The sequence below is a fragment of the Mixophyes fleayi genome, chromosome 4 (assembly GCF_038048845.1).
Source record: "Mixophyes fleayi isolate aMixFle1 chromosome 4, aMixFle1.hap1, whole genome shotgun sequence".
NCBI lineage: Eukaryota > Metazoa > Chordata > Amphibia > Anura > Limnodynastidae > Mixophyes > Mixophyes fleayi.
The window spans coordinates 214630971-214645502 of record NC_134405.1 but is presented as its reverse complement, the minus strand read 5'-3'; the positions used below and the strand labels follow the sequence as shown (position 1 = coordinate 214645502).

General features: G+C 37.6%; 1 protein-coding gene across 5 annotated transcripts in view; it reads left to right on the top strand.

The window, feature by feature from the left end:
• Positions 1–14532, top strand: part of CDK17 (cyclin dependent kinase 17) — a 176587-nt gene that overhangs the window by 104737 nt on the left and 57318 nt on the right. For 3 of the 5 annotated variants that reach the window (XM_075209326.1, XM_075209325.1, XM_075209324.1), the window contains 2 exons: positions 4321–4475; positions 11448–11612. In XM_075209326.1, the coding sequence (XP_075065427.1) occupies positions 4358–4475; positions 11448–11612 (283 nt within the window). In that variant the 5' untranslated portion in view covers positions 4321–4357. Of the gene's footprint in view, positions 1–4320; positions 4476–8479; positions 8605–11447; positions 11613–14532 lie in introns of those variants that run through there. The other 2 variants (XM_075209327.1, XM_075209328.1) reach the window with 2 other exon arrangements.

The following is a 14532-nucleotide window of genomic DNA, read 5'->3' as shown; positions in this document are numbered from 1 at the left end:
CCTCGACGACCCGGGTCGGGCCTTAGTGTGAACGAGTGTCACTGCATCTACCCCGGTTTGATGACCCAGGACTTTTGCAGAGTTATTCCCGGGTCCATCCTGCGTAGCTGCCAGTGTAAATGGTGCGACCCGGATTTTTCAACCTGCGTCTCACAGAAAGCAGCTGATATTGCCTGATTAGCGTCTCTTATCCCTCCAAACAAAGCTCCTTTTGTGATGACTCTTGCTTATTGCCAAGGCAGACTGAGGTTCAGTATGAACATGGTTGACCTGGGAGTTTCCCGGTTCCAAGGTGCAGTGTGAAAGGGGTCTGATGAGCTGGAATGCTCTCTGAGATGGCAGTATCCTGGTTTGAAAAACCCGGGATATTGCCAGGGCGGCAGTGTGCACAAAGTTTTAGATTTTAGGAGATGTGGACAGGTAACATCCCACATCTGGTGGCATGTCCTGTGATCTTCAGATACTGATGCCCAATTCATTGCATGATATTCTGTCACCAGGGAAAAAAGCTATTTCTGGATAGCGAGTCTTTACTGAACAAGATATCACCATGTTACTGGATAAACCATTATAGGTTGTAAACTTGATAGCAGAGCCCTCTTATCTCTCTCTGTCTGTCTGTATTACCTGTATTGTTTTATTGTATTTGTTTGCAATTGTAAAGCGCTGCGGAATATGCTGGTGCTATATAAATAAATGTTGATTATCAACAAAGAATATTTCTAAGGCTGATTGACCCTCCTCTCTCATCCTCACCCCCTCCCCCCCTTCCCAATCTGTTTTTGGTTCTTGCACTTCACATTTATTTTGGTGTTTAGTTCATCTCATTCCAATCTTGTACAGTGCTACTTAATTGTGATATTTTACACAAACTCTTAAGTTTGCTTTTTCTTGAATTTCAATAAATGTGTTTGGATAATCTTTTAACATTTTCTCCATAGACAATGGTACAAAATCGTGTTAGGAGCAGTGAGGTGACTTTATTTTTCTAATTTGGAGACATGATTACCTTTTAATTTAAATAAACTACTGTAATAACGGTATTTAAGCGCACTATTACCCAAACTTTTTACAGTAACGCGGCCATTGGAATTTCCTCACTATATATATTCTGAAAAGAATAGTTTATTGATGCTTGTGACAGGATGGACCGCCTATGCCACCCTGTCTGTTGCTGCTGAGATTACTTTGCCACCTTTCCCTTTCGTTATCCCAAATGCGCCCTCTCACCGCAGTAGGAGGGCCTTACAAATGCTGCCACCACTGGACTCCTTACCAGCATCCAGAACCGGGTTCCTTCTGGGTAACTGATACTGCGAGTGTACCCCATTACTGGTGTACCTGGGCCGGTACTCCTGACCACTTCCTATGGATCAGGGTTGCTGTGGATGGATTCTCCCCTGGCCTATCACACTGGCCAAGGCTGCTGGGTAGCGGGCAGAGCGGTGGTACTGGATGCTGGGTCTACTCTGTAGGTCACAGGGATAGACAAGTTTCCAAGCAGGTCTTTGAAGCAAGTGATGTTTATTTTCTCATCCTGGTTGAAGGTAGCGGGGAGCAGGTCAGATGAAACAAGAACGATTTTCAATACAAGACAGTGCTTTTTATACAGATTTGAACACAGCCTCACTGGATAAGCCAGCCCCCTTGAGGTCTAAGCTATTTGTAGAATCGGGATGCAATTTGTTTACCCAAACATAGATTTACATGCAATGGAAAGCTAACAATATTTACACTTATCTGTGATATCCTAAAACTTGCTGTGATTTCCTGTATCTTATTTTGAACATAGAGGACATCAGAAAGCAAGTCTAATTACCCCTTCCTTTCCATTAAGGGGTGTTGGACACTTACATCAAAAGGTGTAATTAACATGAGATTAACATGGGTCCTTTCTATCGACGGTGGCAGAATACACATTTCCTCCAAAGGAAAGAATTCCCCAAGAAAAGTTGCAAAACCCCAAGCAAGGCATTTCCTTACACCAAGATACACAAGACTTCCTAAACAAAGCTTTATTGTATCAGATATATACCTCACAATAATGCATTTCCTCTAGTTAAAACAAAACAAATTTCTTCCCCATGTCTCAGAATTTAAAGATTTCCCTTACCAAAATTTACACAGTATCAAAAATAAGTGCGTTTGCAATTATATAAATAAGTGCCCTGCGCTATTTCCTTTAAATAAATTTATACCATAAGTTACTTATAAGTGATCCAGTCACAATGCTCCTTCTGCCACATATGATCATGAAATCTCTTCAAGCACTTTACATGAATGCTGTTTGTCTGCTTCCGCCTTAAAGCTCATTTCCACTTATGAGTGAAAGGAGCTGTGATTTAGAGGGAAACCACCCAGTAATGAGCAGGCTAATGTATGACATTTTGCAAATCGCACATATAGATATCATATTCTCATGGGTGAAGGTAGTTTTGGATGTAAAATATATATAACCTGTAGCTATAATTGGTAGATGACATGTTGTGGTGATTGACCTAAGAAATGTATCCAATTTTTTTCAGGTCAGGAAGTTTATTTTGTTAGTCAGGAGGAAAGCAAAACAAAACCAGTGTGACAAACTGTTTCATGAAAGGCTGAACTTGATGGATGTGTATTGTGTGGGGTTTTTTTTGTTTTTTTTTTTTTTTGTTTTTTTTTTTGTCCTGTTTGTTCACCCCTCCCCCCCCCCCCCCCCACCCCCCAACCTTATTAACAAAGTGTGCAGCAAGTGTCCCACTCGGTATTGATGTGGTGTTCTTTCTGTTCAACTTCTTAGGGGGAGATTCTATTGGCCATGATGTTCCTCAGAACAGTGTGGCCACATTATTTTATGAAAAATTCTCTGGTGAAAAGAGAATTTACTGTAGTAACGTCTATGGGATGCAAGCAAAAATCTACATTACTTCTGGGGGGGGATCCGGAAGCAACTCCAGCGTTTTTTTTATTGATTGAATCTGCCCCTTAGTTCTATTGAGAAGTAAAACACTGGCTTACAATTTTTTATATTTAATAAAACATCCTACTTTTAATGCATTTTAATTCTTAACTAGGAAAGAATAATGTGGTTTTTACCTGTACTTGCCAACTTTTGAGATCTGTCCCCCGGGAGATCCCGGAGGACAGGTCATGTTACAGGGAGTAGAAGGGGGCGTGTCAATGCCATTGGATAGCTGAGACAGGGCCTAATGATATCATTCAGCCTGGCTTCCGCTATTCAATGCCGTGAGTATCTGCATTTTATAGTGAATGCAGTCAGGATCCACTAGACCCTACTCTTCTGGGTGTCCGGGAGTATGGAAGTATGTTTCTACCCCCTTTAAAGCTCCTATTAAGTTTTATAAAGTGGATAAATTCAGTCTGCTTCCACATTGCAAGCCATTTTCTTGTTTTAGAATTATTATACAGCCATGAGCAAGCTAATTAACATCTAGTTTGCTTAATCCCCACTGCCAATATGTTGCAGTATTGTGGTATATTTGGCATGCATGTAATCATTTATTCAATTGCAAGTCACGTTTTTCTTAATTGTTGCCAACCGTCTTTATCAGCCAGATATAGGAGGAAAATCTAAATTTGTTTTTGAGTTTGTGATGCCTCACACTATTACGATACAGCTATATCCCAGAATCTGAATCCTCCTGCTTTTCCAGTGATTGTCACACTGAAGGTAGTAACCAAATGCTAGGTAAATCTGGGTTTCTCCTGCAGTTAATTTTTAAGTACCAATGTGGAAAATCATGCATAACATGAACAGTGTCATTAATAAACGAATATGCTGGTGAATTATTGTAAGTCAATGAGCCACATAGAATGAAATGATTAGCAAATTTACATTACCCCCCACCGACTATGTGGTGTGTACATGTCTTTGCAACGGGTATTATAACCTAGGTATATAATAGGAATAAATGATTCTCTTCTCCAGTTACAACCCTTTGTTCAACTCTGTCCTTGTAAATCATTTTCATACCTCTAATCCTTAAATTCCCCCCCAGACTTATACTCTTCTATTATGCCATGTTTCTTACACCAGTTTGCTGTTTATGGATTAAAATATAATTACTTACAATTTCATTGAAATGTGTCTAGTAAAGCGTTGCACAATGTTTTGGAAATTGCCCTTTACAACTACTGCATAATTTTTGTTCTATATATTTGTGGACTTAATTCACCACTTTAAGGTCTACATTGAAATGTTGTAACTATTTAGACTGAGTTATTGCTTGGATCCTATTGTACTGTTAATATATAAATGACGCTCGCTTTGTCTATATGGTCACCCTAACCTTTTTTTTTTTTTTCGCTCTTCTTTTGTAGGTTTCACTACGCTGTGCTTCTTCTTTTTAATTGAAACATGAAAAAGTTTAAGAGAAGACTCTCCCTCACTTTACGAGGCAGCCAGACAATAGACGAGTCTCTATCTGAACTTGCAGAACAAATGACTATTGAGGAAAACAGCAGCAAGGACAACGGTAAGCAGCACTGTGTCCCAGTTAAAGGAGCTTTTTAATTTAAATTACATGCTTCAACTTGATCTCCAGCAATTTTTAATACATTTCTTTATCTTTCTGGTCTTCTGTCCTTTTTAGTCATATTTTTATTTTGTCAGTCAGTTACTCTGGGATATAACTCCTCTCTGCTTTCCTTCCAACTGTATCCAAAGAGTAACATTTTGTTGTATCTCGGGGCATAAATAAGAAACATCTCTACCTATTTTGCATGACAAAAAATAACAGAAATAAGCTAGAAAGAAAAAGCAACTTGTGATGACTTTTAACATGCACAACCAGTACAGTTTTCTCAGATGGAACACAACTTTTTTTCATTTGAATGCAAAAAAGCTCAAGATGTGCTTATATATTAAAGCTTAGAATTCATTGGAAATTGTGGTTTTGTTTAATGTTTAGAAAGTTGGTGTCAAGACTTGTGTTCATCATGTCGGGACAATGGTGAGACAGGAGATGTCAGTGCCATCAGTATATAGAACATCTATTGTTTTACTGGCTGAGGGAAACCGTGTCTCTGTTTCTGTGAAAATTGGAGAAGCCTTGTCAGCCACGAACATATTCTATTTCAAGAGTGGGATTTGGCCATTCTAGGTATATCCACCGCATTTCTTATATCTCTTGTACATTTTTAATGCAGTTGTAGGGTTACGGGAACAGGTGATTTTGACCTGCATGCAATAACATGAGATTGGTCACTATCACTTCCTTTTGTAATGTAAACACCTCTTCCCCTGCATTGGCCTGCCTGTTACTGGCCATAGTAATCACCGCACAGAAAACACTGATGCCAAGCTGTAGCAATGACCTTGCACACTGCAGCATAGACCTATTTTGCAAATACATTGGCTTCCTTACAGACAGATTCCACCACTGTTCCTTGTACTACTGTCATTAGAAACGAGCATAATATTCTATCATTTCTTGCCACCATTTGTGTACACCTCTACATAAAATGGTAGCGTTTTTTTCTCCGCTTCGTGTGAAACCTTCAAGTGATGATATATTTGGGTTGATGTGATGTAATCTTACCGTAGTCATTTATCCTGTGTGGTTGAACATCTTGTATCTTTGCTGCTCTTCTGTCACTGAAATAAATGACATATTTTTTTTTATCAAGAGCCTTATGGGAGTCTTTTAAGATGAAGGTATTTAGATTTTCCTGAAAGGTAAAATAAATAAAAGCAAATATAGGATTAAGCTGTTTACTGGGGTTTCACTTGCAAGAGTCACTGATTTTAGAAATCTGTATCCCTCTGCAGAGAAGCGTTATTTCATTACTGAATACTGATCATGCTTTCTGAATTCAAAGGGCGCCTTTTCAGTGCAGAGATTGAGAGTGACAGAATGAGTCTGCTGGCTCACTTGCCATTGCACAAATGAGAGCATATCAAAGGAATGTTGTACTTGAGCCAACTTTTATTATTTTAATGAACACAGTTGAATGACAGTCAATGGCAATGTCATATCAGAGCGCTGCTCTGTGGAGAGTTTTGATCAAGCTTTGAATGGTGCTTGCTACATGTAGGAGAGAATGGTCAGATTCCAGCAGTAACATGGGGAATATAAACTGGTCTGTGGCGGCACACTTATTATTTGCAAGATTAACACCTTTGCAGGTCACTAGGAATCCCAGAGGTGGTACTGAAACATCTGGGAAATGTTCATGTACCTATTTAGAAGAAACATGATCCTTCATAACGCTCCTAGTGAGGAAAAGATGAAATATTTCTCTTAACTTTCTGGTGCCAAGCCAATGTAGAAACTTTGTTTACATAATTACTTTTAAAGGGAAAAAATCCAATTTATTTTTGTTTAGCATTCTTTTACTTGTATTTAAGGTAGTAGTAAAATATTGTGCTTCCTGTGCTCTTTTCTATGCATTTTATTATTCTGAAACAGGGTTAGGGAGACTTCTAATCTACTCTGTAGCGACAAATTGCTGATGTATAATCCTCTTCAAGAGAAATGTCTTATTGGAAATGCATGTTTATGGTAGATTATGCACAGACTGAAATAACTTCATTTTCCTGGGGCAGTTGTTTATTTCCAACCATTTTGATGTTTGACTGGTAGCTGAGTTTACTAGTTTAAGTAAACTTTATTTTTCTTCATATTTTATTTTGGCCCAATAAATTGTGCAAAATCATTTGAAAAGACAGTGGTGTCATTCCTCTCCTGCTGAAGGTGCACTAATCCAATATTTTGGGTTTCTATATTTAAATCAGTTGTGATGACATAACATCACCTTGTTATCTTTTTGTCTCTTTGTCATATGCTGTTCATTTGACCAGACGGGCTTTCTTGGTGGCTTCTAAGCTATTTTTCAGTCAAAAACTGATCAAATCATTCTTTGGTCAACCAGAGCCTGGATTATTATGTCATATACAGTAAAAGAATGTCCTAATTTCTCCAATCCTATAGTGTATCCTAATGAGTTTATTGTTGATCTGATAGTAGATTGATATGCTGTCCTCTACGCCATGGAAAAGGAGCAGCTTAGTCTGTAATTTTATTGCAGTTGAGCCATTTGTAAAATATCACATCATTTGAGTGATCTACCCTAACAGTGCAGATATATAAATACATATATAAATACATTGGAGAACTGCAGAAAATACAAACTAGACCAACGAAAAATCCCCTCTACACATCCGTCTTAAATAGTTGAAATGTACATGACTTTTTTTTCGAGTGTGTAGCAATATTAAGTACAATATTAATTATTTAATAATATTATGTAAACGAGTAGTCTGAAGCTTTTCACCTTTTGAAAAATGATGATATCAAATATTGGAGTATGCGATATATAACTTTATTTTGTTTTACAAAACACACACTCGCGTACACATCGGCACACACTATAAAAATGCATATTCTGTTTGCAATTTCAATTGTATGGCAAAAAAACAAAATTCTGTGTATATTTTTTATTTGCTGAAGAGTTTACAATCCATTTTCATATATTATACTATGTAAGAGTAATGCCATACACAGTTTTCCAACCAGAAGGAAACCGAGATCCATTCAGTTTAGTGTTGGATCATTTTTGAGAAACCAGAAAGTACAGCATTCAAAAACAGTAGTGTGTCATCACCAAGAGTGAAGGCAGTAAAAAGGTAATTGAAAAATCTATAATATTTTTTTAAAGCCAAATTCAAGTGCTATAATTGAACAATGCGGCTTGATTTGTTAACAACGCAAAATTTTTCCTTATGGAAGAAGCTACCGCATTAACATAAAATCAGCTAGCTGTCAGCTGTGTTGAGCTACATACCTTGCTAAGTGTTATGGCTGACTTTCTCCAAATGTGTTTTGAAATACTCTATTAGAGCAAAATATTTTGGAAGTAAATGAAAATAACTTCTTTTACCATGTGTTGGAGTAATTTCCATGCTGGATTTCAGCAGCTTGAAACATACCATAGTATAGGGCTTGTGCTACCTTTAAATATATGCCTCTATATAGTACATGTTCCCCTATTTGTCACTTTATTGTAAAATAACACCGTAAACAACTGTTGTTGTTATCCATCTGTTGATACATGTTGGTGCTATAACATTTCATTTTTCTTATTTTCTGCCTCCAACCAACCTGTTTTTTCTTAACTATTCAGTCGCTTTGGTATGAACTCTCTGCTAACTGAGCAAACGTCATGTTAAATTATGTCTTATTTGCTTGGCACCCACAAGACAGTCTTGACCTTTTCACTGACCTTCACAAGGATGCAGTCCCCAGCGTTCATATAGTAAATATCAAGCACAGTACAGAAATCGGGTAATCTTTAAGTGAAATATTAAATGAAGATTGTGCAATGTAAAGCAGGGGGAACTAAATCTGCATTTTTCACATCTGTGTTAGATCTGAATGCATACATGCATTGCTTTCCATATATTGTAATTAGGGCTGGTACCCTGATCAGTAGGCTAGTAACTTCTTAACACTTATTTTCTGCTGAACCTATAGGAAATCGATGAAGTGAGAGCTTGGATGCAATAAAATGTGATTACCAGATGAAGCTGCCGCATCTTTTCAGAAAACCATTTAATATTTTGAGAGTGACAAACTGTATGATTTTTGCATTCAAGTCATCTCGGTAATAAAATTGTTCTGAAAATATATGAATGGATTAAAAAAACTGAGAAATGTTATAATTAGGTTGCAGAAGAGTGACTTACATATTTCGTTTTGCCATTTGAGCCTTAGTACCTTGGGGGGCGGGGTGGCCTTCACCTTAACATAACTACTTTGGGAAGTCAGGTAAAAGAAGCATTTTTCCTATCCTACCAATCATTAGAATGTTTAGTCTTCAGTCTGATTAAGGATTAGAATGCTGTGATTGAGTATTATTACAGAATGTAACCATATGTACTGTGGACAGATATTGAGCAAGGTTATGTGTAGGATTTACATCATATTTGTCAAGTCTTGTAAGGAACACTGACTTTTAGAAAACCGTAGGGAAGAGACGGGACAAGGGGAATAGTGGGAAGTAGAAGCAGTGTATGGGGGAAAACAAGGGGAGGAGTTAAAATCAGCAATAGAGGACAATGGAGAATATAGAAAGCACAACTGCAGATGGACCTAACTGGGAAACAGGAGGAATCTGTAAAGAGGGATCAGAAGGATAATGGAGGAATTAGAGGAGTAATATGTATCCACCTGTAATATTAAGTTTACCTGTTAACACATGTTCTCCTACCTACCCTCCTCCTATTCTCTCAATTCCCTCCCCATCTTGTTGAAATTCAAATAAAAATAAATGTAAATAAAATAATAAATGGGACAACAGAGGGGATAATAGTAAGAGTTAAAGAGAACAGAGATGGAGAAGTAAGGGGAGCGAGTGAGTAGCATAAAAGTTCCCAGGAGTTTGTATGTGTACACAAATATTTATTATCTATCTGGTGATATTAAATGGGCAGTCCTACCAGAAATTATTTTTTTTATCTGAAAGTCTTGCCGAGTTCAGTGTAAGAAAAATAAAAACCGTACAAGGCTTGCATTACCAGTAAATAATTTTGTGTATATGTAAATGTACATATATTTATATAATTTATTAGAAGTGCAAAATGTATTTAGTTAAAATGTAATATAAATTTAATAGAGATTTGATAGTTGAAGACTTTAGGGTCATTTCCAGCCTCTGGTGACGTGCCACCCATATATTAACTCCCTCTGGCATGCTGCAAACAGTAATATAGGTTCCACCTAGTGGTGCTTACTTGAGGAATCTCCTTGAAATTGTTTTTCATAAGTTTGCAAGTATGATTTACATAATCAATCATTTTGTAAATGTGCAGAAAATTTAAAATGACTTATGCTGCATATTTCCACTAGGCGAGTACTAGCAAATCAGTGGCATTTCTTTCTGAAATTCCCTAGCTCTACATCAATGATCTTTGGCTGTTTTCTGTAGAACTAATTATGTCAGTCTCTGAAATCTGGAAGGGGGAAGCCGCATAAAATAACACCGTGAAACTGATGAGACTGTCATGATGATTTTTTACTTCAAAATGTTGACGTTCTACAATTTCTTAGCTTTCTATATCTATTTTTTTATTTTTTGGTGTATACTATTTTTAACATTGTTGAACTGAATTGAGGTTTCAGAGCTGACCATTTGTAACACCGTTTATGAACATTTAAAGTTTCAATGCAACTATTATTTGTGTGGTCTGATATTGCAACAGGCTATTTCTATAGAAAATATAAGTGTGTTTTTCAGAAACCAGACTTGTAGGTGGTGGTTGTGTTATTTATAGTATTATCTCAGTGACATTTTCTCACCTGGTTATTAGACTTATGGTTAAGCCAAAAATAATTTTGAGGTGCATTTTAACTAAAACTTCCTCCAGAAAACTTACAGTTGAGCATTGAATGGAGCTTACTATGTTTGTGCATCAGAGGTAAATAAGGGACAACATTTAGTGTTTGCCTAGTCTTATGGGTTCCTCCAATGTACAAAGCTGCTCTTCTGTATTTAGGTACCTCTGTCCTGATGCAGTCATTGCTGTTGTCAATGCCCCAATTCAATATGCCCCTCTCAGTTGTTGATGATCTCTATACACTGTTATACAAATGCCTTTGGCATCAGGTTCTAGTGCCATTATATTCTTAATACTTGTAATGACAATAAAGAAAGACAATCTATCTTTATTTAATAGAGTAGATACAGACTAGTCTAATGCCAGTGACTCCAAATATATAGCCCAAAATAATCCCCATCCAAACACAGTGCTGAAGGTAGTTATCTGAGAGGTCTAATTAATTTACATTCCAGTAGAAGAAAAACCTATCCAATCTGGTATTTATTCTGAATGAATTGGTACTTTTTTTTTATAAAAATATGGCAGTGCATGGAAAAATAAGTGTAGGGAGTGGGAGCTTTGTAATGCCTCGATCTAGCATTACTGAGAACAAAATGATTTCATTCCAGACCTAAATTAGGTTTAATTCATCTCCAGCAGGGGTTCTTAACTCGTGGGTTGCAAACAATCATCAATTATTTTGTGGATCTCTGGTGTGCGACCAACTGGTAAATCACTTCCTAATGCAGCTTTCAGATTTTTATCTTGTACATAATTTGTGTTTCAATAAATCAGATTTGCAAGCATCATTAAAGTAATTAAAATTATGTATTGATTAAAAAAAAATGAACCATGGTTTCTGAAGTTTTCACCCAGATTTGTTTTTGGGTAGTGACCTGAAAACATTTAAGAACCTCTGATCTAGTGTGCACGGAATAAAACACTAAGATTGGAAAATGAATTCTAAACTGGTTCGTGGTTTACTTTTATTAATGTTTGTCTTAATTTATAAGGTGGTGTGGATAGTAATCAATTCTTTTTCTTCCCTTTTATCTCCTTGGGTCTTAACCTATTCTACAATCTTTACTTTTCTGATTGGATGGACTGTGTTGGCCTTTGGGATTACTAGAACCTATTGTGAAGAATGGCAGGCCTCCAACGTCTCATAGTATGCACTCCTTCCTCCACCAATACACAGGATCCTTCAAGAAGCCACCACTGAGAAGACCACACAGTGTTATAGGTGGAAGCCTCGGCTCATTCATGGCAATGCCTAGGAATGGAAGCAGACTAGGTAATATTTTCTATTCTCAAAACAGCCGATGGCACATATAACCCTACCACACAGCATGCCGCTTCTGCGTGGGGATACATGTAACAAAATAAATATTGCAGTGTTTGTCATTAAACCATGAATACTTTACATTATTTGTTTTCAATTGGATTATATGGTTAGAAGTCTGATAGATTTGGAATTTGATGAACATGTGCAGAAAAAAGATAACTTACCGTATATACTCGAGTATAAGTCGACCCGAATATAAGCCGAGGCACCTAATTTTACCACAAAAAACTGGGAAAACTTATTGACTCGAGTATAAGCCTAAGGTGGGAAATGCAGCAGCTACTGGTAAATTTTAAAAATAAAAATAGATACTAATAAAATTACATTAATTAAAAATAAAACAAATAGGCTAATTAATATATTGTATCGGTGCATAGATGGATCATAAAATGAACAAGCACAAATATCAGCGCTGACAATGAGTGCACCCCATCAACATAGAATGATCCGTTGTATAAATAAAAACAATTTATTGATAAAATATATTATGACAATAACAGAGCTATCACTGGCCAGTAAAACAATAAAAAACTGCAGAATACCACTAGATATAAGTCACATGGATAAAAAACGTTACAAATCTGAAGCCACAAAAAATTGAAACTAGTCATAAACACGGGTTGTTGTGAATAACTGCAATAGTCCTGCGAACACTCCAATAAACATAATCCGGAGTAAAAGATATTACCGGTGTGGCCACACCAAAAACATTTAGCTGATATGTTCCTTAAATGCTGATGATGATCTTAGCTCCGGGGCTGAATGCAAATTGATTCTTCAAATACAAGTATGATAAGTGTAAACAGAATATTACCGTCAGTCCCCAGATATGAAACCTGGAAGGTGAATGTCCCGTTATCCATATGCCGCGGGTTCATCAGTCAGACCTGGTTGAAATAATCAGTTCCACGTAACGGTCTGCGTGAACATCGATCAAACAAAAAAAAAGCGGTGAAGTTCCACTAGTCCCAGACGTTGCACAGAGGCTGTAATCCGTATGGTCTCACTCAGCATGGCGTGCGTTCCACAGTGGAACGCATGTGACGATATCCGGAAGTGGGCGTCTAATCAGATGCTATTGGTTGGTTCTTTTCATTGTGGTCCTGGAGCTTCACTCGAGTATAAGCCGAGGGGGGGCTTTTCCAGCACAAAAAATGTGCTGAAAAACTCGGCTTATACTCGAGTATATACGGTAATTTGTTTCCTCAATCTGCTCACCTACATAGCAATACAGTTGTTTCCAGATATTGGAAGATCAAATTTCTGTACTATCCATTCGGGTAAGATCTGTTTGCCATACCCATAGTGAGAATAGTAATATCTCATTTAGTATGATCTTATTGTGAGATGTGTGGGAACCGTTACTGAGATCTGTCTAGATAATGCTCTCAAAAGGGGCCCAGACTCTTCTGCAAGGATAAACATTTGAAACATTGTTATATCAAAGATGTATGATCAAATAAAACACTCATTTACTGTGTATTCAATGGAAAGACTATTCTCATGAATGCTGTACTGCGGAGACTATTCACGTGACCACGTGCATTGACAACCCACTAATTCTCTGGAGATAACCCACATAAATTACTTACTACTCCTGCGATACCATGCTGTATCTGTGCACTCTGGAGATTGTTTGTCTGTACTAGGATATATCTATACCCAATACATAGCTTTGAGCACTCTAATTGGTTGGACAGTTACAGCCATACACCAATCTGCACTACACCGTTAAGCATGCCTGAATCATCATCATCAACATTTAGATAACGCCAGCAGATTCCGTAGCGCTTTACAATTGGGAACAAATGGTAATTAAACAATACTGATTAACACATACTTACAGAGAATAAAGAGGGCCCTGCTCACAAGCCTTGAGCCTTCTACTGGATAGGACAGACTGCAATACCCAGTACTTGTGCAGTTGCAGTGTTAAACTCTGTAGCCGAATGGCAGGTAGAAGATCTCCAGTTATGTTTGTTAGGGGCCCCGAAACAGAATCTGAGTGAACTCCGCCATGAATTGTGTGGCTGCATTTGAAGTGACTCAAGTCCGTTCAGATTGTACTGGACCATCCTACTCCTGTCTCTCACTGACCTTGTCTGAGCAATGGAGATGGGGCTTTCCTTAATAATTTGTCTACATCCAGGGCATTAAACCAGCCAAACGTATAGCCTTTTAACAGACCGGGTTTGTTACAAATGTCTCAATATTGTGTGCCTGTTAAATGAGCTTGAGATTTTATCAAACGTTATTATCGGCCAAGTGCCCTATTTCTTCAGAAGTCATAGGAGAAATTACTTGTTAGCATAATGCATTGATTGTAAGCTTGCGAGCAGGGCCTTCTCACCTCTTTGTCTGTTTTACCCAGTTTGTTTATTAGTTTATTATGTTTGTCCCCAATTGTAAAGCGCTACGGAATATGTTGGCGCTATATAAATAAATGATGATGAATGTATTGCTATAGGCTGTGTAAGTAGGTTCAGATTTTCATACATACATACATGTTTATATTGCATCGTCAGGAACCCTGTCTGCAACATGGCGTATAGGGACACCTCTTTCTTAATGCTCTGTTTACAGAACAATCATATGGGTATGTGTAGGAGGTGTTTGTAAAACTCACGTGGTAACTCTGGTGACCGTTTGACTGACACGGACTGCACGGTGGGGAAAGTTTCATGTATTTTGATCGTCTGAGGGCATCCACGCGCCCGCATACACCGACAAATGGCCCTGGAGGTTACATCCCTTGTGAACTACTGCATAGCTGTTCTGCAGTTCTTTATGTAGAATTTCACCCCTGCCCATTTCTGATCTTTCAGTGCTGATGGTTCAGCTATGAGGCATGCAACACAGTCACTCAGGG